Here is a 26,827-nt window from a genome sequence, read left to right on the forward strand (position 1 = left end):
TTTGTTTATTCTTTGCCTGTTCACTCTTTACAGCTCTGCTTTGGCTTGGGGCTGTGCTATTCCCTATGACTTTGGCGGCTTCTCTGGTTTTGCTTCTCTAAAGGTACAAGGGGGGGATGAGAGGGAGCATGTGGTTTGTATAGCTGTCTTGGGGCCTATATATATATGTATGTATATAATAATATATATACACACATATATGTAAATACACCCTGTATCAATGTTTATTACTTACTGTACTGTCATATTTACTTCCTTTTGTAAACACAATTTCATTTTTACTTCCAAGTACTGAGTGTGGTGAAATTTGCTCTCTGGGGCAGATTTCGGAAAAATTAGTTATTGGGGGAATCTAATTCAACCCATAACACAAGTTTGATTACCTATAGCTTGGGTAGCAGTGTGTTAAGAATGCATGTTTGCAAACATTTGTTTCTAGGGTTTAACTTCCTAGGGCTAGCAAGTTAAAAAAAGCCTGGCTGTCCAACCTTGTCATCTTTCCTCCCAGGTGTCCTGAGGAGATCGTATCACCTGATTTCCATCCCACAAGGGCTGATCAACATTTTCCCCCAGTTCATATCACAGGAGCAAGCTGTTGTGTAGCTTTATATTATTTGATGATTAAACAGGCAAAATGAAACTTCAAGTACACTGTGTACATTAGGTTTACATTCTAGATTATCAGTTAGACTTAATGAACCTAAAGGTCTATTCCAACCAAAACCAGTTCTATGATTACTTGAAAATTAAATACTTTTTGTGTATTTCTAACAAGCAGGAATCTGGTTCAAAAACAACGTATATGTTTTTGTAATAAAACTCATGAAATAACTCTGTGTTGTGCTGGCAGATCAAGAAATTGATGCAAATACTTATACAAGATGCGAACTGCATTCAAAATCATAGCCAAGATTAAAAAAAAAATAGAAAGCAAAAATAATATATAGATAAAACAAACATTATACAAACCTTCTCCTGACTGTTATATTTGCAAGCAAATTTCTTTCTAGTGGCTCCTGAATTCGATATAAGGATTGATGAAAGAAAACTGTGCCATAAGGATTATCATTGGCAGGTATTATAACATTTGCCACACCATCTAGCCCAATAGCACCACCATTGGAGGCCTGAGTTAATTCTACATGGACAATCTCAAAAACAAAAAAGAAAAACAGAAAGAAAAAGAAATAATGCAGCTAAACAATTGTTGGTATTTCTAACAACAATCACAAGCAAAGTAAAATCTGAACTTCTTGCATCTTCCTGAGACAACATCCTTGTTTTAGCTTTGCACACATTTCTATAACAAGTTATATATATTCTTAACATTACTCAAGAAAGACTTAACTGCTGTACTTACTTCTTCTATTTCTGGAATGTCATCAGCTAGGATTTCCAACACCAACATCTGAATTGCTTCCCCAGGGGCAAAAGTAATATTGCCTGAGGCAACCTGCAAGTCAGCATCAGCAGGATGTCCATTGATAGTAGCAACCCACTCAACAGTGACATTACCAAGTGTCCCAGCATTGCGGATTATTGGCAGATTCACAGTCACTGATCCAACTTCAGGCTCCTCCACAGTGAACCTGGTAAACTGGAATACTAAAGGACAACACAGAGGGATGCATTTTGTTAACAATAAAACTGGAAGTAAATATATCAGCTCCTGAAGCACATAGTTTTATTTCACCTGACTGCAAGTACTTGCACAGGTTAACCACTTGAAATCAGATTTAAATTTCAAAGCAAGCTTTCAGTATTTTTTTTTTTCATTTACAGAGAAAATTAAGCCCTCAAGGCTACCCAGGAGCTGTTTCTAAGCTCTTGCAAGGCAATTCACAATTATTCCCAGCAAGAAAAAACTCTAGCAGCTCTGACATCACTTACTGAAGAGATAAGTCAACGTATTTCATCTAAAATGGTTTCCAGTAAAAGGTTTCCACTCATGAAACTTTCAGTTTTTAAGAACTAAAATGGTCAAAATAATCAACTTTTTTTTTCTTTTTTTTTTTTTTTTTTTACCTCGACCTTCTTGTACTGACAAATGGAACAAGAGGAATTAAGTAGGATATTGTTGGGAAGAAGGGTGAGTCAAAAATACCCCAAAGCCCAAAGCCAGATAAAATAAAAAAGTAAAATATCATTACTTTTTTGAAATTATCAAAACCTATGTAATTTTGGAAAGTATACACAATGCACTTTATTGATAGTGAAAGGCAGAGAAAAAAACACTAAAGTATCTGACATAAAACAAGAGAATGAAATTCTTTTCAAGTTTACCCAGATTTTTAAATCTGCTTCAGCCAACTGTCTAGTAAAATGAAGTTATCAAAGTATTTAAGCAACAGATGTTGGAATAAAGATTTTGGCTTAAACCTGGTTTGGGCCACTCCAAGAAAGGCACAGACATGGCACTCCAGGACACAGTTTAGTGGGCATGGCAGTGTTACACTGGAGGTTGGACTTGATCTTAGAGGTCATTTACAACCAAGACAATCCTTCAATTCTATGCTTCTGCTGCAGAAATGCAGCACTTATACATTAAAAATCTCTTGGAGACATTTCAAAATCTTGCTACTTCAACTAACTAAGTACTTTTTTGTTGTTGTATTAAAGCACTTCCTTTGCATGTGCAATTTGCTTTTAATTGCATGTTCTAATTTAATTTATCTTATCTTTTTCTTGTCTTCATCCAGGCATCCTCTTAGTATTGTAAGTTTTGCTAGGCAGTTGCCCAGTAACACCTCAACCATAAATCACAGTAAAAATGTTTTTTAAAAAAAAGAGAAAAACATGCAAATAAGACTCATTTACCAAAGGATCCAAACGGGTCATCAGAAGCCTCAATAGTTATGATTGCCCTAGTCAAAGATCCAAGCAAGGCTCCTCCTGTTGTTTGATTAAGCAGCTGAACATAAAAAGATTCCTCAACTTCAGGATTGATATCATTGATTATATAAATTGGCACAGCTTTACTTGTTTCTCCTTCTAGTAAGACAACATCTGATGAGGCTACACTGTAGTCTTCACCTAGATTTGTAGACAAAAACCCACAAAACAATAAACCCCATCATATCAATATATAGTGTTTCAGGATATTGAATATCAGTAATACTTATCTTCACCTTTTACTGACACATGCATTCCTCCATGGTTTTATGGTTGTTACTTTTTTTAGATTCACACCCAGGCAACCCAGTCTTTCTAATTTCCCACTGCATTTTAGATATCTGGATGGAATAAAATTAAACTCAGCTTCGCTAAAACAGTTTGTACTGTTAGACTAAGAGGTAGCTACAAAAGGTCTATTATTGTCTTTCACTGACAAGATCACATCATCAAAGTGTTTCTGACTTTGATTTCTAATTGCTTTCTGGCTTTCCAAGAGACTTTAAAAGTCAAAGGAAGCACTTTTGTCAAAGTAGCAAAGGGCACATTTTGTGTGTGGACCTCACTTTAGGCAAACTTGTCTAACGTCTAGATGAACAACTTTGATACACTAGATAAAGGGTCTGCTTCAGAAACTAATTGAAAGCAGACTCTGACAGCAATCCAGCTACACTCTTATTTGGAAAAGTCTGTTACATGAAAAGGAAACCAAAAGTTCTCAGGGCATGTACCACCCACCCACTCCATAGAAAAAAAGTGAAATACAGTGGGTTTGATGTGCAATTGTTTAAGCGGGTTTGACCCTCCATGCTTCTTAAGTTTGGTCCTTTCTTCAAGTCCTTTCCCTGTAGCAGGGGCAAACTGGAGAACCTAACCTTCCGCTGTTAGAAGTTCAAGTCTACTTGGGGTTTGACTGGTTTTGCCTGTTTGTTTTACAGGTGAATCCCCAGCTCTCACTTCCTCCCCAGTAAATTCATCATGGTGGATTTAAATATGTACACAAGGCTAAAAAGTAACTACACATACTACTGCTCTATTTCCTATTTATATTAATTTTTTAAGAGGTGGTGGAATACTAGGGAAACAACCAATCCAATTCTTTCACTCATTTCTCTTGAGAGATTGTCCAGTGATGTTGTCTCAGAGCTTTCTAAAGACTGATGCATGATCTCTCCCATAAGACTATGACTCCTATTTGCTAAGCAAAAGCAAGTATCTCACTACTTTTGTTTTTGTACTTGTACAACAGTGCATTCAATACACACTTACTGGCTTTGACTGCTCTAAGCATACATTATGCTCTTTCGACTTAACAGAGTCTTCAGGCTTCTGCTATTCTGATTTCTTACCAGCTGTTGCAGTTATTGGCACAGCTTTAAATTTCACAGAAACATCTGCAAATAATCCCCCAGTTCTGGTCACATTAATGATTGGTCCAACGTAATTTTCAGCAACTCGCACAGTTGAAGCTGAAAGCTGAAGCGTTCCAAAAGCATCATCATTGGCATTGATAATCACATGAGCTATTGTCTCACTCACTAATCCAAGTCGTGGAGAATTTACAACTGAAAGGTAAAGAAAACTTAGTGAGAAGGTGCCTGAGATACTCACTATCTACAGCTGTAAAATCCATAGACATGGTGGTGAGTTCAGTCATCAGTCACCACTGGTTTCAACACAAACATGGGGTTGACAGCTTGACAAAGTGTAACTACAACAAACTGCACCAACATACTTCTGGTCTTTGAATTGTATTAAGGCAGAAAAATCACCATTTTCAATAATTTTTTATTCTATTCTGCTGTGGAGCACACAAGCCATAATTTTTTTTGAAGAGGTGAGTTATTGTGAATTAATTAATTAGTTAATTGTACACCACAAGGCCAGTAATAATAGCAACAGAGTAGAATTCAAAATCATTTCCTTTTTACACTTGCTATGATGAAACACAAAGATTTCAGCTTCTGAGCAGAATTATATGTGATTAACCTGGGGTGGCACCAGCAATTAGAAGTTTTGATGCCAAAAAGTTTCAAGGCACAAATCAAGATCTAATGGCTTAGATTTACTTGAATGAGGCATGAAGCAAATATCCTGAGCAACCTGATCTAGTGGAAGGTGCTCCTGCCCATGGAACTAGATGATCTTTAAGGTCTCTTCCAACCCAAACTATTCTATGATTCATTCCATGACTCTTGACTAGAACACCTCTCTTATGAGGAAAGACTGAGAGAATTGGGCTTTTTAGTCTGGGAAAGAGAAGACAGGGGATATCTCATCAATGCTGGTCAATACTTAAAAGGTAGGTGTCAGAAGGATGGTGACCAATGACAGGACAAGAGGTAAGGGGCACAAACTTGAACATAGGAAATTCCATCTAAACACAAGGAGGAACTTCTTTAATTTAAGAAGTGGTAGAGTCTCCATCTCTGGAGACATTCAAAACATGTCTGGACATATTCCTGCGTGACCTTCTCTAGGTGAACCTGCCTTGGCAGGGAGGTTGGACTCAATGATCTTCAGAGGTCCCTACCATTCCTTGATTCTGTGATTCTACACCACTTTACTTTTAAAAGACTTCTTTGGGGATTTCAGTAAGCAAAAACAGCTTAGTTATTTCCTAATACTGAACTTCAGAGAAATAACACTAGAGGAAGAGATATTCATGCACAAAACCAATACTGTAACATAATTGGCCCAGACCTTGGATAAGATAATGTCAACAAGCGGTCAACAAATACTCATCCATCCCTGAAGAAACACTATATTGAAGGAAATAAATGCCGACAGCAGACAAGGCAAGGAACTCAGTGATTTTTTAACTATGCAGAGTTTGGCAGAGGTAAAAAGTTTATCATTTAACATACTGCATTTTATCCTATTAAATGTAATTGCTAGCCTTCATATTGAAATGGTAGATCTGATATACATAAGATACTTACTTGGCCGATCCTGCGCCTTCTCCATCAAAACAACACCACTTAGCTCCACAAAAACAGATTCTGACCTCTCAGGATCATCATCATCCAAAATAGGCAAAGATATTGTGACCTCAGTTTCATTGGCTGTGAAGATCACATAACCTGTGATGGGTATATAATCCTTCCCCTCTGTTGCTCTAATAACATCTGGTGGAATAAAGGGCAACTTTTCATCATTACCGATTGTTCTGTAGGTTACCATTACTGTACCCAGGAGACCACCAAGCCTCTTTATTGTCAGGGAGATGTTTTTTGTTTCTTCCTCAACTTTTATCGGTCTGTTTTGCTCAGAAAAGATGAAGACTCCATATGGGTCATCATTAGCTAAGACAGTTAAGGTTGCAATAGTGTGATTTCCAAGGCGACCACTGGAAACATTGATGATCAAAACTGAAAACGCCTTATCCAGTTCAGGAACATCATCAGGAGAAATCTGTAGTGTAATATTTGCTCTTGCTTGGCCAACATCAAATGTGACATTTCCATCTGTAGAGATCAAGTCTTTGGAAGGATCACAAACTATGATCCAGTGCAGTGTCACCTGAGACAAGGCCCCATGAGTTCTCACAACCTAAGTGAAAAATACAAAGATCTGCATATTTTTGTTCTGTGATAAAGGAAAACATAAAAGTATGAAAATTAAGCAAAGACATTGGCATGATGGGTTAAAAATAAATTTGCTTAAAAAAAAATATAACCTTTCTTATCTCAGCTTTGCTGCATTTGTTGTTCAATAATACTTATTCTAAAATAGTAGTTCCTCAGATGTAAACAAGGACAGCAAACTGCTGGAGTGAGCTCAGAGAAGGCTATGAAGATCATCGGAGCGATGGAGCACCTCTCCTATGGAGACCAGCTGAGAGAACTGGAGCTGTTCAGCCTGGAGAAGAGAAGGCTCCAGAGAGTCCTCATAGCTGCCTTCCAGTATCTGAAAGGGCCTAAAAAAAGCTAGGGAGGGGCTTTTTTACAAGGGCTTGCAGCACCATGATGAGATTGAATGATTGGATTGAAGCTTGAGGGGGAGAGATTTAGACTGGAGATTAGGAAGAAATTCTTCACAGTGAGGGTGGTGAGACACAGGGACAGGTTGCCCAGGAAGGCAGTGAATGCTTCCTTTCTGGAGCTGCTCAAGGCCAGGTTGAATGAGGCCTTGAGCAACCTGGTCTAGTGGGAGGTGTCCCTGCCATGCTAGGAGGCTGGAACTACATGATCTGTAAGGTCCAAATCACTCCTTGGATCTATGAATCTGTGAATCATTACATGATTTTAGCTTCAAGATGAATAATACGCATTAGAAAACTCAGCAAGAAATGTGCAAAACAGATGTGCATGATGAAGTTGTTAGAAACCTCATGGACTTATGGCAAAAACACCACAGAGCAACCAGTCAAAATAGAGACAGGACAGGACTGCATAGTAGCATAAGACTCAAAGCTCTCTGACCTGCAGCACAATATTGCTATCTCCTTCTTCAGGCTCAGTTCCATTCACCGAGAGTGACTCAGTACTGAACTCAAACACACCATGAGCATCATCGGAAGCCTCAATAGTCACAAGGATGTGGGATGCAATTCCCAGGCTAGCTGTTGAGTTCCAAAAAGAGTTACTTTTTCTAGCATCTCTTCTTACATGACAGAAAACAGCTAAAGAAACATGCTACTAAAAAATACACAGGAGAGCGTGACTGGAGTCACTGTGCTCTTCCGCCTTTTTTTTTTTTAATTCATTATAACTTTCCATGTGGATAAGGAACTGATTTCCAATAATGCAGCCCTGAAAACCCGCCTATGGAACTATGTGGCAAAACAAATACAATAATAATGAGTCTTTTAAGGAAGGCAGAGAAATAAAGTTACAAGTTCAATGAATTAAGACAGAGCAGAATTTATAGGGTTATATGGCAAACCAAAGCATTAGCAGATAGACAATATGAATGCAGGTCTCATTCTAATAGAAGCTGGAATTAAAAAACAAACCAAAGCCCAGGTCTGGTAAATCCCGCTGCTAAAAGACTTGAGAGAGATAACTGGCTGCTCAGAGAGAGAAAGCCATTTTTGGAGACAAGGAAAAGAAAAAAAGCACTTCAACAATGCCAGAAAGTTCCAAAAGGTGACTAACCCACAGACTTACTCTCATATTTGAACTTAAATGCTTTGCATTTACAAATAAAACTGAAAATCAGGCTGTCCCAATTAGTCAGCCTGGATAAGAGCTGCGCATGTAACATTTTCAGGTCTGCAGGGTTTGATTTGCAGTCCTACATGATTAGGTTTTCCCCTCAGACTTTATATTATTTCTCCATCTAGTTCTGGTTTCTTTTTTTCTCAGCATTAAATTATCTTTGGTGTTGGTACATCATGACATAAATACAAACATAACAAGAAGAAATGAAAAACAATCAAAACATTCCTTTAAAATCTCCAAGCCTGATTAATTTTTCTTAGATTAGGGTATTTTTGACATGCAGAGAATTGAAGTAGCATAAATCACATATCAAAGCATACCATCAGATAATTTTTAAATTATTCTCAATTTAAAAAGTGAGTTTACTCTCCCAAAAGTTTCACAGCTTTCAAATCAAACTGATTTTGCAAACTGTACTTCTAGAATTATTATATTGTGGTTTACAACAATGGAGGTTTGATGGTATAGAAGCTGTTACTTTCTTTGTTACATTAAAGACTGACTGATTCTGATATTATGCCTAAATTAAAATGGAAAAAGAATGCTCTGACAGAACTTTATGACAAATCTAACTTAATCAGTTGTAACTGTAAGTAAAGAAACATTAGGACAAATTGTGTCAGTACAGTAAGTTATGAGGGATTTTAGCTAGCAATAAAAAATAAGATTAATTAAAAATGCTTACCATGTTGATGGACAGTTGAAAAGAAGAAATCCATGTTCCCATCACCACTACCACTGCCATCATTTCTAAAGAGCTCAGCAACTTTAAAGATGACAGACATACAGATATATACACATATATACATTTATAAATAAAGTGAAAGCAGAAAGTAATTTACATATTTCTGGACAACACAAAAAAGGAGGAAAGTATTCTAGGAAGGAATCAATTTTGGATATAAAAGTATACAGGATTTCTGATAAAAGCCAGGAAAAGTGTTGTGTATCCCACATCTTAATGAATTTACGACAGTGGAGAAATATCAATAGCAGGTTAGAGGGAAAGAAATCACATAAATTTCTGGTCTCTCTTTTCTTTCTCCCCCCCTTTCTACCCCATTTTATATTTCTCCTTTCTCACTCCTAAATGACATCTGTCATGGAGAAATTGGGAGTATGAGTTTAAAAAAAACTCCAGGGGCTAAAAACTCCCAAACTGTCTTATTTTACTACTCTTTCACAAAGCAAAAACATGTGTCAGGAAGTTGAAAAAATCTGCAGAAAGCTTAACTAATGGAGTCTGTACCCCAAGTATTGTGCTTGCAGTGGTGTTGGAAAGTCCAAAAAGAGGTTTTGTGTTAAGAGAATATCTGTTATCTGCCTAGTGAATTACTAAAGTTAGCTGTTAGTGAAAACTCTGTCTAAGAAAACAATTATTTGGCCAAAAAATCCATGTGTATGAAAGGTTTGAAGCTTTAATCAAAAGAATCACTATTCTGTGCCATAAACACTCAAGGCTGCATGATCTAACTTATAAGATGGGATCACACTTGTATTTCTGGATTGCTTAAAAAATAACATCAGTAAAAGTCAGATTATGGATACAAATATATCACCTTTTCCTTCCTCCAAATGGCTTCAAAATCCCCCTTACAGATTTTCTCAAATGGAAACAAATTCTGTAAGGGCTGAGAAGTCGCATGTGGGCAGAACTGATGCTTCCTAACCCTTGTGAGATTAACAACTCACAACAGGACTTTCTCTGAGTGTTTTTATTGTTCTTCCAAGGAGTCACCAGCTACTTCTCCATCTCAGATGGACTCCCCAGGCCCTGCAACACCTACAGTCTCCTACTGCTGCAATCATGTCGGCTATGTTACAGGGCAGCGTATCACAAGTCCTCTGATTTCACTCAGGTGGCAGATAGAAAACCCACCCTGGCTATTTACACTTAAAATATTTTATAAATATTGAAATTAATCTATTTTTTTACATTATTTTGATTCTTACTACCAACCATAAAATCATGTAATGTGAAAAGCAATGCCTTTAAATGACCTAATGCATAGTAATCATCTTTCTTTAGGATCTAGTGGTTACCAGCAATAACTAACAAATTATCTAGAGAACAGTTCTTGCCTAAGAAAAACTACAGCTATCTGGGGGACCTTTGTCTTTAGAAATAACGTGAAAATAGTATACCTAAGAAATGTGAGATTTTAGAGGATGAGTAGAGATCACAAAAAATACAACTAATGGGTTGATGGAAGTGCCTTACCTCCTCCTTCAGGGTTCAACAGTTCCACTTTAAAAGTTTTTTCTAATTCAGGAACAGAATTATCAGTGATGTTAACAGTAATGTACTTGTGCCTTTCTCCTGGCTGAAATTCCAGTGTGCCCACAACAGCCTGCAATATGAAAGCTCTTCACATTTTTGTTCAAGCCTAATGTTTTCCTCCATATGAAAAAAAGAAACAGAACCTTGGTATTTGTCAAACATCTGCCCCTTTTTTTTTTTTCTTCATTTAAGCTTGTAAAAAAAAATCTGCTGAATCTTTGTTATGAGAAAACAAGACATTTAAATTCACAGAATTATGAGCATCTCATTTCAGATAGGATTTTCTGTACAAATATCAAACAGATATGGACAGGTTATTTTGTTGAACATGCACAAACCCCTAATATGCACAAACGTAATCTTAACCTGTACATACACCTTGAATGTTCATATAAAGCTTGACATCCTCAGAAACAACAGCAAATACCCTTTCTTGATGCAGTGACCATTCTCTTCAGAGAAAAAAAAAAAATCAAAAGTACAGGCTTTTATTAGGAAATACATCATGCTACACAGAAAGGAGATAAAAGTCACATAATGATGTATTTTTTTAATTATTAATTTATCACATCACCATATAAAACCAAGTGTTTCTGTGAAAAGCATCATAGCTGGGCTCTGATTGAGTAATAATAATGCATAATTACAATAATAAATAATCTCACACCTTGGCAACAGCCATACCTGATAATCTTTAGGGCTGAAAGCTGTAAGTGGCACTGTTCTGTATTCCACCAGAACTGTTCCAAGAAGGCCTTGTGCACGAACTACCAGCAACCTGATGTGTCCAACTTCTTCTTTAATGGTAATATGGGGCACAACAGAGGCTGGCAGAATCATTCCATCACCTGGCTGAGGAGGTGGCCCCACTGAGAACTGTAGTAGACCTGGCAGACAAGTAGTACTATTTACATGGTTTCTCACATCAAATTTAAATTATGATACTAAATGGAAACCAAATTATTTATAATATTTAACATTAATGATACTAAAAGACAATTAAACATGCCCCTAGACCTCAATCATCCTAATTCCAGGGATGTGATGTGTACTTTCCCTTCTTTCACTGATACCATAGGAGTCTTCATAAAGCTGCAACACAATAATGAATTCAACTCTTCCCTTTATTTGCTCTCAGAGGAGAACAGTCTGTCTGGTCAGGGCAGCTTTGATTTTTTTTTTTTTTCGTTGTAATTAGTGGTGATTAGGGGACTGGATCATGTGCCTTATGAGGAGAGGCTGAGGGACCTGGGGCTTTTAGTCTGGAAAAGAGAAGACTCGGAGGGGATTTAATAAAATTTTATACATATCTGAGGGCTGGGTGTCAGGAGGGAGGGGACAGCTTCTGCTCACTTGCTCCCTGTGATAGGAAAAGGTGCAATGGATGTAAACTGCAGCACAGGAGGTTCCACCTCAGCACAAGGAGGAACTTCTTTAATGTGAGGGTCACAGACCACTGGAACAGGCTCCCCAGAGAGCTTGTGGGGTCTCCTTCCCTGGAGACTTTCAAGGCCTGTCTGGATGCGTTCCTCTGTGACCTGAGCTAGATTGTATGGTCCTGTTCTGGCTGGGGGGTTGGACTTGATGGGTCCCTTCCAACCCCTGACATCCTGTGATCCTGTGATTGTCAAAAAAAAAATAACTCAGCTTTCACTCTTGCATAAAAATTATTAATCTCAAGTTAGATAAAGCAGAATACTTGGGATTGCTTCCTTAACTATCACAAAGCTAAGCAAAGTTTTTCTGTGTTGAGCTAGAACTACACATTTATCTGCACCAAGACTGTATCATCTCCATCATAATTACCATATGGGTGGTCACTGGCTTTGATGCTGATATCAGTAGTTTCTTTTTCTGGATCTATACTTGCTCCACTGGTAGGAGTTGAACCTAGTTTTCCATCTCCAGACACTGCAGAGACTAATGTCACACGGAAATACTCATTTAGCTCCGGAACGTCATCATCAATAACATGCAAATTTAATACCTAGAGAAGGACCAAATCATGGAGAAGTCAAACCTTGCAACATACATCTCTTAATAGCTTTCATGACCCTGCTTAACTTATCAAATTCTTTGATTAATCAGTCGTCTCTATGCGCTGTGTAGTTCTCGAAGTGTCATGAAGACAACATTTTTGCTTTCCATGTCTACAAACTAATTTCTACGGTAATATTTTATATTTAGAATATGCATTGCAAACACAACCTTACCAAGCTACCAGAGATGGAAGGCATATTTTCTGAAGTGCTTTAAATTACAGAAACACACAAGCAAGCAAGCAATTATTATCTACCTTAACATCAGCATAGCTTAAATTATGTGCAATGAAAATGAAACATGACAGATTTCAAAATCTTGACAAAATTGTGCTTCTGAACAGACATTAGAGTGATTACCACAATTCAGTAAATTCAGAGAGCCAGTAAAGCAAAGTTTTTATAACACTTGAGATGGCACATCATCTATTAAACTAACATCACCTGCTCTGCACAGGCTAGGATATTCACCTCAGACAATTCAGGCTTTCTATATACTGTGATATGATTTGACAAAACATATAGATGAGAAGGTTTAAGAATTGTATTTAGAGGTGTGGGAATGAGTAGTTTACATCCGCGGAAAGTCTCTTAGGACATCCCACCCGATGAGCAGCTGCTTCCAATCTGTTTCTTAGGGACATGTCCATTAACTTCTCCATATGTAGACAATAAATGGGACCACACAGCAGTAGAGCAGGAGGGTATACCATCCCTCCTCTGCCACTAGATAGAGTAAGGCAGGCTCCATCCAAACTGCCAGACCAGAGAAGCTTTGGAAATTTTTGCTTTATACAACTGTATGCAATGTAGTAACATGCTCTGATGGAGAACTAAAGCTGAATGAGCAGTGATTTGAACAAACTTAGGTATCATAAGCTTTTGCCAAGCTCTAACCACTTACATTGTGTTAACTGGTACCAGATCCACAGTTCTAGTGAAGCCATTAGGATCCTTTCTAACGATATCAACAGATTCAGTCAGTCCATACTGACTTCAGCAGAGTGATAAAAGTGAAACCAAGGACAGAATTTCCTACTAACAACTCACACTTTCCATTCTATAAATGCCAATACAAAACACACATTAATTTTCCACAGTGTTGTGATCCCACTTCTTTCAATAAATCTGAAATTCCTGGGCTGTGGGTCAGGATTGAATTCATAGAAACACATTTAGCAAACAAGACAGAACATGGGCAACAACAGCTGTAACACACTTGATTACAGCATGGAACTTTATCTGACTGAAGCCCTACCAATGAAAACATAACAGGTTAGACTGTTTTGGACTATGAACAACCTGCTCTAATTGAAGGTGATCCTGTTGACTCTAGGGGGGTTGCACTAGATGACCTTGAAAGGTCCCTTCAACCCAAACCATTCTGTGACTCTGCAACTGATGCAGAAATAAATCTGAGCTCGAAAACTCAGATCAAAACCTGATCATTTTCTAGCTTCAAAAGTAGCTGGATCCATTATTTCAGCCCAGAACTACTTTATGTATACATATAGATTAATCTAACATATGTATATATGCAAACACATCTCATATATTGTTTGCATTGAAGAATAATGCACACATAGTGACCCCTCAATCAGGATACAAACATGTATCATACCACTTGCTAGTTGCCAGCAGTGCAAAAAAACCCTCCAAAAGATAACAAAAGCCACATGAAGGAAGCACTGTCTAGTATTAAAACCAGTCAAGCACCTTCAGGAGGTGTTTTCCAGCAGGTCTGCAAAGGACAGGATGAATAGTTAATAGGAAGGTAGGGTTTACCTCTGATCTCTGCCAGGGAAGGAATGTGATAGTGCCACTGCTGTTAGAAAAATCGGTAACAGAGTAATTAATCCCAGTGGAATCAACCTGAGAGATAACGTAATTTATGTACACATAGTCTAGGGCTCCCCTTGTACGCTCCACGACACAGGATATAGTGGAACCCTCATCAGCTGCCTGCAAGAAAGCAAGAAATTGAAATGTTTGTTAGTGCCAAAGTTAATGAAAGCAGTAAATGCAAACATGGAATTATCTAAGGCTAGTTGAATTCAGGTAGGAAAAAAAAAAGTTGTCATGTTATTTCAGCACTTTTGAAGTGGTAGGAAGCTGAAACTTAGCGGAATATGCAACAGCTTCTACTGTCTCCCTCAGGACTATAAAGGTAAGTTAGATAGGACACAATCTGTTGCTGCTCCAAAACCACATAACAAAGACATAATCAGTATGTTTAAATATGCATGTTTAAAGCAACTGGAACCATGGTTTTCATAGATTCACAGATTCATATAATAGTTTAGGTTGGAAGGGACCTTAAAGATCATCTTGTTCCAACTCACCTGCCATGGGCAGGGACATCTTCTATTAGACCAGGTTACTCAAGGCCTTATTCGTCTGGCCTTGAAGACCTCCAGAGAGGGGACATCCACAACTTCCCTGAGCAACCTGTTCCAGTATCTCACCACCCTCACCGTGAAGAATTTCTTTGTAATGTCCATTATAAACCTCCCCTCCTCAAGCTTCAATCCATTACATCTCATAGCTAGCAGGTCAAGGGAGGTGATTCTCCCCCTCTACTCTGGTGAGACCCCACCTGGAGTACTGTGTCCAGTTCTGGAGCCACTATTCCAGGAAAGATCTGGAGGTGCTGGAACATGTCCAGAGAAGGGCCACAAGAATGATGAGAGGGCTGGAGCACCTATCCTATGAGGACAGACTGAGAGTTGGGGCTGTGCAGTCTGGAGAAGAGAAGGCTCCCAGGAGACCTTCTTGTGGCCTTCCAGTATTTTAAGGGGGCTACAAGAAAGCTGGGGAGGGACTTTTTAAGGTGTCAGGGAGTGACAAGACTAGGGGGAATGGAGCAAAACTAGAAGTGGGTAGATTCAGATTGGATGTTAGGAAGTTTTACACCATGAGGGTGGTTGAGACACTGGAAGAGGCTGCCCAGGGAAGTGGTAGAAGCCTCATCCCTGGAGGTGTTTAAGGCGAGGCTGGATGTGGCTCTGAGCAACCTGATCTAGTGTGAGGTGTCCCTGCCCACGGCAGGGGGGTTGGAAGTCGATGATCCTTGAGGTCCCTTCCAACTTTAACAATTCTATGATTTTATGATTCTATGATCCTGTCACTACAAGCCCTTGTAAAAAGTCCCTTCCTGACCTTCTTGTAGGCCTCCTTCAGGTGCTAGAAGACTGCTATTAGGTCTCCCCTGAGCCTTCTCTTCTTCAGGCTGAACAACCCCAGTGCTCTCAGCCTGTCCCCATACAAGAGGTTCTTCATGGCCTCCTCTGGACCCACTCCAGCAGTTCCATGTCCCTCTTATAAGGGGGGCATCATAACTGGACTCAGTACTCCAAGTGGGGTCTCAGGAGAGCAGAGTCTTGTCCTGCTGCTGTCACTGCTTTGGATGCAGCCCAGCACACAGCTGCCTTCTGGGCTGCCAGTGACCACTGCTGGCTCATGGTGAGTTTTCGCGCTGACCCAGCTGCAGGACCTTGCACCTGGCCTTGCTGAACTTCATGAGGTTGTCCTGGGCTCACCTCTCAAGCATGTTTTATATTCATGTCAATTCCTTTTTCTTTATATTAGCAGTAATTTAAAGAAATAGTTGGATTTCCCCAACTAGAAACACTGGGGGAGGGGGGGAAGGGAGAAGACAACCAGATTCCGCAAAATTAAACTATGTTATCATCATCTGGTAAAACCTTTGAAAACACTCCTGTTTACAATTCTGTTTTCAGAGAGAACACGACTTTGTCAGGGATGATTTTCACTCCCCATCCCTGGAGATGCAGCAGAGAGGCAGAGATATGGTGGTGAGGGAAATGGTTTAGCACCTGACTGCACTCTGCCTAACCTGGCAGAGTTAGATAATGGTTGGACTCATCTTAAAGGTCTTTTCCAACCAAAACAATTCAGTAATTCTGTGACTTCAGCACAACAATTCCACATATTTAGAACAAGTTAGGTATTGATATTAGCCCTATATTTTATAAAATTGCAGTCATAAAACTGAAATAGAAAACAAATTTATCTGACAACAGCCAGAAAGGCTAGAAAAAGGCATTAGATAAATTTCAGAGCTGCTTGTAACGCAGTGCAGATACTGCATGTGCCTTCAGCTGCTTATTAGGCAGATATGCTCAAAAAGCAACTAAACTACTGAAAAAACAATGCTGTGTATCTGTAACACCACTGAGAGCTCTAATATTTCCCTGGTATAATGTACACAAGGTAAATGCAAAACAGGTAAGAGGCCATATAAATTTTTCATTTTGCTTTACGGTTGGTTGATGATCTGTGGCATCACAGCATTATCAGTGGTATTTGAAACTGATGGAATCTATTATCATACCATGTGGTAGGCACATAGAAAGCAAACTGGAAACAAACTGAAATCCAGTATCACACAGGTAAGATGGTTACTTTCAAAGGTGTCAGGACTTTGGTTAGAAAGGATGTAATTAGAAGGTCATGGCAGTTTCCAAATTGGGAAGTATTCTGAAATTTGTTTTCCAGAATAATAAAATAAAATAAAATAAAATAAAATAAAATAAAATAAAATAAAATAAAATAAAATAAAATAAAATAAATACACACACAACCCTAGGTAGCATGTCTTTCTCCCTTATAAATTATTTAAGAAGTAAAAATGAATTATGTTTATTTCAATCCTCCCTCAAAAACTAGCAAGTCTATATATTGCATATATAGTAGCTATCACCGAAGAACAATTTAATGTCTAAAAGAGAAAAAAAGGCATCTCACAGTCAGAATCAACTAAATTCACACCAAATCTATGCAATTTAATGACAGCAAATGCTCAAGGAAAAATACATCACATCTTTCCACACCTTTCCTAGTGGTCATGGAGTTGTTGGGTGGGAGGTTGCACTTGATGATCTTAGAGGTCTTTTCCAACCTTAATTATTCTATGATTCTATGATGATGTAGTGCAGGAAAATAATTTTTTTTAAATAATCTGTTCTCAAACAACGAAACAACAAATCTCAAACTTTAACTGATGAACCAGCCTCAGATGTGGCAGGAGTAAGAGGAGAAAAAAATTTCTTCTAGAAAAATGTAACCCTCAGTATTCAGTTTATGTAATAAAATCAATTACACATATAAAAACAATCTCGGGGGATTTTTAGAAATTACATTGCAAGTGTCAGTGATATTGAGGCTGTATTGACAAGAACCACGCATTTCCCAATTCTAGAAAAACTTTACTTAACTACAAAAAACTACCAATAAAGGTCCCTTGCAGGTCAGTTGGTCTTGGCATTATTTTTCCTGTGCCCAAAAACTTCACCTATAATTTTCCTTCTGCACAGCTTACCTCAGGAATGCAGGCTCCAGTGAAGCCAAATAAACCATTAGCATTATCACTTTTCTGTATTCTTAACTGTGCTGTGGAGTTTTCTTGTGAAATTCGAGCCCCGCCACGCACAGAGACGAGCTTTAAGATGAACAATTCCTCTCCTTCCTCTTCATTGTCATCCTTTGCAGACACAATGAAGGACTTATTGGTCTCTCCTTGACGATACTCCAGATACCCCGAGACAGGGTGGACATCACTCTTTGCAGGAGTTGTGTGGAGTTCGTAGATCTCTGCTCGTGTCAATTTACGCTCATACAGCCTCAAGTCCTGCATTAGCCCAGTATACCTACTACTGCCATTGACTCCTGCTCCAATTCTCACTATTCCTGGACCTGACAAGGAAAACATAATTTTTCTCAGATTACTGTATTTCTTTAAAGCAATAAATTTGAGACTAAGTAGCTGTTACTGCTAAAAATCAATGGCAAACTGTTCACTGTCGCTGGATTAGGGATCATATTGATCTTGAAGTGCAAAGTCAGGAGGTTCCTCAAGCTTCATCTCAAGTGTTCCAGGTAGATCATCACAGGTCAAACAACTCCATCCTAGATTGGTCACGTTTTTCAACCTATTAGTTCTTTCAGCACATTGTCACCATTCCTTCTCTTAGTGAGGCTTAGAAACCTCACTCTGTCCATTAGAGATTTGTGGAGCACAACTTCAACCCTTCTCTGCTTTTATTTTGCTAAACAGACCCCCTTTTGTCTCTTCTAGGACAGTGGATCCACTTTAGTGATACTCATCATCACTGCATTAGCTCTTCTGGACATGCTTTTCCTCTAATGCACTGCTAATATGAATTTAGGAATGTACAACCTATTCTACATGCTTTCTACAACAGCATTTACAGTTCTCTGTCTCCAAACAATTATCCTACACCACAAATCATAGGATCGCAGCTGTCTGTTTCACAAATAGCTGACAGCTCACCCCTGTTGTGCTAAAACACAGAAACATCTCTTCTTTCCATCTGTTTTCTGGTTTTGGAAGAAACTATGCTCTTGACTGGCATACATAAGACACAGAGACTCAGTTCTAGAGCAATCACAGCACTAAAAATGGTCCCAAGGCACAAGGCAGAGGATGGAGAGAAAAACTGGGCTATTATACTCACCACTGTGTAGAATCCAACATTTAATGGAGAGAGATTAACTCCTTACCTTGTAATTCTAGTATCTTCAGATAGAGAATATGCTATCTCCACTAATATGGAAAATGTATAACTCAGACATATCCTTCTAGCAGTAAAAGCATCACTGAATTTCATCTTTGTTTTAGAAACTGAGGGGAAAGAAAATCCTTCATCAGGTACAACACTGCAAGTATAATGGAAATTTACTGCAGAGGCACTGCTTTGTTACAGAGGGCAAATTTATTTCTCAGACTTCAGTCACTGGAAATTCTCTTTCTTATTACGTCATGGTAGGGCTATGACATGGCCCAGTACAAACCCAGACAGGCCTTAAGATGTCTAGACAAAGTCCCTTTCTCTTCCCTCCTTCCTGCAGAAAGACAGGGCAACGCAGGAAAAAGAACAAAGGGGACAGGACTCCTGCCTGTCTGGTAAAGAAGCTGTTTACCTGGGTGAGAGCAGGTGAGCTGACCACTGCTCCCCCAGACAAGGTCCTTGCTTCTGCCTTTCATGGTTATAGCCTGGCAGAACACCTTTCCGTTGGGCAGTTACACGTTAGCTTCAGTGCCCCACTGAACCAATCAATCTCTGTTAAGATGTATATAGACAAGTGCCTTGGTAGTCACCTTTGCCTTGCCTTGCCTCAAACCTTGCTCAAGCTCTGCTCAAACCTTGCTTCAAGCCTACTTGGACCTGTCTCGTAGAAGCTGCCTCGAGTTGCCCTGGCCTGCCTTGAGCGCCTGGTCTGGAGCCTGGGATAAAGCCACAAGCCATACACATGCAAGCTGGATAAGCCACAAGCCTAGAAGCCGGATCCACCTAGCCTGCTTCCCTTGCCACCAGACTCGTGCCGTGCCTCAGTTTACCCAGGAACCAAGCAAGTGCCCCAAGCGAGAAATGTCGTTAACTGCTTGCTGTCCGCTGAAGCCAGATCAGCCTGGGACCACGTGGGAAACTCACACAGCAGCAGCAGCAGCATCCCCATCTGGGTAAAACCAGCTGTGAGTAATTAATTCATTGCCCTTTGGGTTTAAAGGTTCTTATTGAGCCTTCCCCCACTGTAATCAAGCACTATTTGCTCTCGGGGACTTTCTCTTTCCAAGTTACTGCCTCCTAGTTTGCACTGAATTGTCTGTATTTTGCCCCAAGTCTTCCCATTGTAAATACATATTCCAACAACGATCCTATTCAACGAGTTTTGGCAATTTTCATTAATAAAGGGTTACTATTTTTATTAATACCCATTTGCCGTATCATTTACTATTGTTGTGAGGGTTCTTAATATTGCCCCCTCAACCACAACAATTACAGAAAAGGAGACTATATTCAAGAATTTGATAATCATTCACTGCCTATCCCCACCAAGGAAATCATATGAAACTGAAGGTGAGAGAAGAAATCAAAAAGGAGATGATTTCCAAGAAAAAAAAGAGATACATGTAAAGGTGTGGGAAACTGGGGTTAAAAAAAAAATATTCTGACTACAAATGTCTGACTGTAAAGAAATTGTTCTGATGTACTTCTCATTACTGCTGTGATATTTCATAGTGAAAGTCCATAATGCCTAAAACCACATCTGCGACAATCCACTTAGACAAAGTGAGGTACACATGCTGATGTTCCTTGGAACACTTAGTTACAATATAATGTACAACTAGAAACAAAATCGTTATTTTAGTTTTCTTAGGACACTGAGAGGAAAAATGTCCTTTCTCACTTAAAGTGCTGTAAATCTTATGGGAATTATTAATTGCAAACTTAAGTAACTGTAGTTATGCATGACAAGCATACCTATATAAATATTGTAATAAATCATTAACTTATTTTCAGCTTATTGCAGTCCAAACTCTGTCACAACTCTGAATTTTCTGGAACTTTCCCAGCATACACCTTTCAGTGAGGCAGACTTCCGTATGTGGCAGAACTTTGCACGCAGAACAAAATAATGCAGCTTACCATCAGCAATCGCTTCTCCTTTAAGGCTCTTAATTCCTCCCTGAATTGGAACTCCATCCATGTAGAATTCAATTATACCTTCATCCAGAGTAATCAGAAGGTGAAGCCAAGTGTTTTCATCCAGATACTTCAGGACTGTGGCTTTAGCCATATATGTTAAACTGGATCCTAATGCTGTATAATGAAGCATCACAGAAACATGAGAGTCATTTGTTTGGATTTTCACGCCGTAATATAAGGTGCCATTATCATCATCCTTTTCCACTATATAACCATCAGTACTGATGCTAGGAATTAACCATGCTGAAAATGTGAAATTAGTGAGCGCAGCATTGCCATTGCACAGGTGTTCTGGACTAACAATCCCAAATGCATCCCCTTTCCCACTGAAATACAAAGCATCTGTTCCACTGTGATGGCGTCTCATGTGTGGCTGAGATTGCACTGAACTTGGAAATGATCCTAGCAACAAGAAGTCTACCATCGATGGTAGTCCAGCTCGGAAGGTGCTAGACAGTATTTCCCATCCTAAACGTACAACACCAAAGGTGCCTTGCTGTCTCCAGATAGTGAAGTCTGTAATATAGGAAAGATCATCTTCAGAAAGAACATCTTCCACTATCTCTCTGTCCTGGCTCTCTGGATCTATGACAAAGACTCCAAAAGGGTCATCATTGAATGGGATCATCACAGTTACAGCTAGGTTTGTTTCAGACAACTGACCACCAGGACCAGGAAATCCACCTATATGAAGGAAATCAGAGCAAAAGTTAATGGTTGGTTTCAAACACTACAGTCTGAAAAACGTTCCTAAGTACCTGAAGATTTTTTTTTTAACAAAGAATGTTTTTTAAGAGGCTGAAATCTTCAAAGAGCCTCTGAACTTTCAGCCAATGTTCTGATTTAATAACAGAATTTATTGTTTTTAAAACACTATAGTGGCAGTTTTCATAGAAAAAAACAGTATGCTATTTTTCTGCAGCAAAACACACATTTCTGTCAGCTAGAACAAGATTAGCTCCAACTTTTCTGAATTAGTCAAAGATATTAAGCTACTTTTGTTTCACTTGACAAACACGGGGCCAAATTCAGTTCTTGTATTACTCCAAGATTTACAGGAATATGGAACAGCAAAATCTGAACCATTTGTCTCTGAAACAGAAGCAGAAATACCTTGCAAAATCAGTAAACAGTTGTGCATTAAAACAGCTGCCAGGTTCCGCCATTAGTTATGTGTTCCTGCACAGTAAGAACTTATGAAGATCAAGAAGTGAATTTAGAACTTCTGTGTTCAAAGAGTGGAGCAATCTACCCAATGACATGTAGGAAACCTTCTGTATGTGTGTAAGGATTTCACTTCCAGGAAAGGTCAACACACGTTTTCTGGGTCACCTATCTAGGCACAGAAATCCACAAATAACACTGGGGTGGACTGAGTCTGGGAGATTTGTAACTCTGCTCAGTAGCAAACCTGGAGCACCTATCCTATGAGGACAGGCTGAGAGAGCTGGGGTTGTTCAGTTTGGAGAAGAGAAGGCTCTGAGGAGACCTTACTGTGGCCTTTCAGTATCTGAAGGAAGAAAGCTGGGGAGGGACTTTTTAGGGTGTCAAGTAGTGATAGCACTAGGGCAGAGGGATCCAAACTAGAGGAGGGGAGGTTTAGATTAGACATTAGGAAGTTCTTCACCATAAGGATGATAAGACACTGGAAGAGGTTTCCTGGGGAGGTGGTGGAAGCCCCATCCCTGGAGGTTTTTAAGGCCAGGCTGGGTGTGGCTCTGGGCAACCTGATCTGGTGGAGGGTGTCCCTGACCATGGCAGGGGGATTAGAACTAGATGATCTTTGAGTTCCCTTCCAATCCTGACAATTCTGTGATTCTGTGAAACCTGCAGCAGTTGTGATTTAAGTAAAAGTATCTGGTAATTTTAAGTTTCTTACCTCCTCTAGAAAAAAGGAAACAAAGCAATCAACCCCCATTTGGTAGACATGCATAGCCCTTAATAGTTCTATTTTGTCTTCCACTACACAAAGATGTACACCTCTGAAATCACCAAGAAGCATCCTATTTATAAAAGTCAGACCACCAAAATGTGTGTAACTAATGAACTGAGTAATTGCATCCATATACCTAAATTAAGATTAAATGAAAAAGAAAACCTAACACTTTACCGTAAAAGTGTAGGTTATCAAGACATGACATAGGGCAAAGGTCTTTCCAGGGCTGGTTTCTTTTTGATTGGTTCAATATAATTATTTTCTATCAGATATGATGGAAATGATGATATGGAAGACAAATACCTGAAACATTCACCAACTTTAGAATGTAAAATTCATTGAATTCAGGAATTCTATCTGAAATAGCTCGGAGTGTTATCGGCTTTGATCCTTCACCATCCATGAAGTGCACAGTCCCATAAGTTTCATAGAACTCTTCTCCTGGCCTCAGGGCAGAGCCATTATCAAACAGCTGCCACGTCAATGAGACATTTCCAAAGTGCCCTCTATGTCTCAAAACCCTGTTCAGTGATATAGAAAGATTGAACAATAACATTAAAAATTGTTCTACTTATCTACACTTAGATAAGAAAGAGAATCACCTCTATTTAATCACAAACACTTTCCCTTTTAACCATCAATCCTCCTTCAGCACTTTCTTACATTGGTATTAAATCTGGGTTATGTCTTATATCCTTTAGAAATCTGGGGTTTTTTTCCCAGATTAGGAGTGAATAAGTAAAACCAAGTTCTCAATGGTTACTCTGCATGCTACTCCGAGCTTTTGTCATGTACTACACAACAACAAAGCAGTGAGAACATGGAAGAGATAAATCACTACTAAATATATTTCATCTGGGAGGGATGAGCAAAAACCTCAAATGTTGGTGCTCTTCCATAGAAGAATCTGTACACGAAGATGTTTCATTCAAATCATTGTTTTTCACACCATCGAATAAATAAATAAATAAAAATCCTCCAAATAAGATCACAAAGGGTCATAAAAAACACCAAAGAACAGCATGAGAAACCCAAACACACAACATATTTAGTATATTCTCAAGGATTTTCATTTTCAGATGTGTAACAAGCAGAAAAATGTGATTCACAGTGATAGGCATTGCTGCAAGGCCTTAAAGGAAAGAAACTAATCATAAAAAAAGACATAAATGTGAAAAAAGCTTCTTCCCTAATTGCTCATATTGCCACAGTTATTTTGAACTAACTTCCCTTTGTATCCTGTCTAGAGGTTTCTTAATGAAGAATCATGATTTTGGACAAATCATAATACCATCCTGACTTTAGGGACCATAACACCTTAAGATGTCAAGCAATAATTTCTCAACTGCTCATTCTGGAATATAGCTCAGTGTTTGGAGGGAAAATACTTTCAGAGGTCAATGTAGTCAAAAGTATATTCTGTCTAGAAGACAGTCACATCTGGACTTGAGTATAGACCTTTATCTGTATCTACCACAAGAAAAACAAGATAAGGCAAAGAATACAGTATTAAATAGCAATAAATAGGTTGTTTGTAGGGAAAGGCTTCCAACTGGGTGCAAAGAGAAATTAAGAATCCCGTTCTTGTATCTGAATTATATTCTGCCCAGTCATCTAGATTCTTCATTATCTAACGTCTACTGAGAACACAGCAAAACAAAAATGCTGTAGTCTTACTTATTTACACTACACATCAACTTCTATCACATTTTAATATGCAGAGTCTACTTCATAATATAATAGCTGATGTCTTCAATATGTTTACAAATCATTTAATCCAGGATTTGTTGAAACTATTTTTCTTTAATACGTTTTTATCGATACGAACTTGTACAGGATTAAGATAAAAGCTCTATTCATAAAGCACCACATACGTCAGTTCACAAAAAAGTGTTATTTAAAAGGCATAACTTACAAAAAATTGTTACTTTTGCCTTCTTCCACTGGCTTCTCTAAAGGTTCCAAGGAGAAAATTCCATTGGGATCATCATTTGCTTCAATAATGACCGTGGCCACTCCAGCCTTATAAATAACAGTATCCCCTAAAAAGAGGGTGATTGATTTTATCAAAACTGAAAACAGAAATGGAGGTAACTCTAAAACTAGAGGTGTTTCCTTCTCACACCAACTGCTTTTATGCAAAGAAAAGAACAATAGCAATCAGTGAAAAACAATATTCAAGACACTCATTCACAGGCAAATCACAGTGATATGACCAGAGGAGGTCATGAGTCTAAGCAGAAGAGATTACATGAGAGGAGTATTTTGTTTGAACAATTGGTCAAGCCAGAAGAAATAGAGATATATTTGGAGATCCTAGTTCTCCTTTAGACCTAGAATAGAAATAGTGCACTAAATACAAGCTAAAAGCAATGTCTAAGAATTTGTTCATGCCCATATCAAAGCATATTAGCGCTGTACAGACATTCTAGCACTCTTCCCATGTCCACACATGCACACTGTTTCCACCCCCTTCTCATTTATCACCCTGTTTAAGAGAACTAGACTATTTTTTGTTCCAAAGGAAACGATGTGTATTGCTTTTACTTCACACACCTCTAAATGTTCTTTCTTTGCAGTACAACACCCCAACATAATTTTTAAAAGGGATGTAGCTATCAGGAACGACATGCAACAGGTCACAGCAAGAACACAATGGGATTTTCTTTCAGGAATGGGCATAGAAATATTCTGTATTCTTAGCAGTTTTAGTGAAACAAGGTAGATTTAGATCAGATGTAAGAAGTTTTTCATGATGAGTGGGAGATGATGGAACAGGTCGCCCATCCCTTGAAGTGTTCAAGGACAGACTGGATGAGGCCTTGAGCAACTTGATCTAGTGAAAGGTGTCCCTGCCCATGGCAGGTGGGATGGAACTAGATAGTCTTTTAAGACCCTTGCAACCCAAACCATTCTATGATTCTAGAGAGGCTGCACGATGTCGTGATGGTCCTCCTTTTAGAGGCAAAGTTCCCTATAGCTACCCATTCTCATGGAACCTGAGGGAACTGTGATTGTTTAGTTTGGAGAAGAGGAGGCTGAGTGAGACCTTCTGGTTCTCTACAACTACCTGAAAGGACGCTATAGTGAGGTGGGGGTCAGTCTCTTCTCCCTAGTATCAAGTGATAAAATGAGAGCAGCTGGCCTAAAACTACACCAGGGAAAGTTTTGACTGGATATTAGGAAAAATTTCTTCACTGAAAAGGTGGTTGGCCATTGGAACAGGCTGCCCAGGGAGGTGGCATAGTTGCCACCCCTAGAGGTGTTAAAAAAAATGTGTGGACATAACAGTGCAGGATATGTTTTAATGATCCTGGCGGTATTGGGTTGCTGGTTGGACTCAGAGGACTTTTCCAACCAAAATGATTCCATGACAGTGTGTCAGGATGAAAGCCATCATGTGTTCTTAACAGCATAATAAGAAAAAATGTCAATACATCCTGAAAAAAGATAGTCAAGTAAACTGAGATCACCAAAGAAAAAATTTAAGATAAGAGAAGAATGGCTTTGTAGACACATTTTGGTAAGGCTGATGCTCTGTAAGAGACCAGTACCAGAGTGGATGCCAGCTGACATCAGCAAACAGATAAACTACCTTATACACAAACAATTGCTAAAAATTCCTTTGTAATTCTCTGGTGGCCTGCCAATAAGGTCTAGGGCACATGCAGTTCGAGATCAATGAAGCCCTGTGAGCAATTCATAACCAGCCACAGGTCCACATCCGTGTGACCTGAAGCACTCTCAGTCCCACTGTGAAAACTTAGAATACCACAGGTTGTAATGAGGGCTAAGACACTTAGTATGCATGTCTCAATGAAGAAATCTATTTTTATGTTTCCTCATCTTGAACCGAATCCTTGGAAGGCATTTCACTTAGTGAAACTACCACACAATCTGACGTGTGGTCTGATGGTTACTTGTGATAGCTTTCCTTTGCTTTATTAAATTGCAGCCCCTCAAGTCTCAGTGAGTGTTTTGGT

At 38.9% G+C, this 26,827-nt stretch overlaps 1 protein-coding gene across 1 annotated transcript in view; it reads right to left on the bottom strand.

The window, feature by feature from the left end:
- Positions 1–26,827, bottom strand: part of ADGRV1 (adhesion G protein-coupled receptor V1) — a 366,634-nt gene that overhangs the window by 303,997 nt on the left and 35,810 nt on the right. Inside the window, exons 18-32 of the mRNA XM_054397457.1 lie at positions 24,760–24,886; positions 23,148–23,365; positions 20,849–21,592; positions 17,719–18,092; positions 14,163–14,339; positions 12,145–12,325; positions 11,023–11,225; positions 10,279–10,408; positions 8,743–8,823; positions 7,317–7,456; positions 5,835–6,444; positions 4,242–4,457; positions 2,818–3,033; positions 1,361–1,605; positions 970–1,151 (exon numbers count right to left, since the gene is read on the bottom strand). Of these exons, the coding sequence (XP_054253432.1) occupies positions 970–1,151; positions 1,361–1,605; positions 2,818–3,033; positions 4,242–4,457; positions 5,835–6,444; positions 7,317–7,456; positions 8,743–8,823; positions 10,279–10,408; positions 11,023–11,225; positions 12,145–12,325; positions 14,163–14,339; positions 17,719–18,092; positions 20,849–21,592; positions 23,148–23,365; positions 24,760–24,886 (3,844 nt within the window). The remainder of the gene's footprint in view (positions 1–969; positions 1,152–1,360; positions 1,606–2,817; positions 3,034–4,241; positions 4,458–5,834; positions 6,445–7,316; positions 7,457–8,742; positions 8,824–10,278; positions 10,409–11,022; positions 11,226–12,144; positions 12,326–14,162; positions 14,340–17,718; positions 18,093–20,848; positions 21,593–23,147; positions 23,366–24,759; positions 24,887–26,827) is intronic.

Source organism: Indicator indicator, chromosome Z (assembly GCF_027791375.1).
Source record: "Indicator indicator isolate 239-I01 chromosome Z, UM_Iind_1.1, whole genome shotgun sequence".
Classification (NCBI taxonomy): Eukaryota; Metazoa; Chordata; class Aves; order Piciformes; family Indicatoridae; genus Indicator; species Indicator indicator.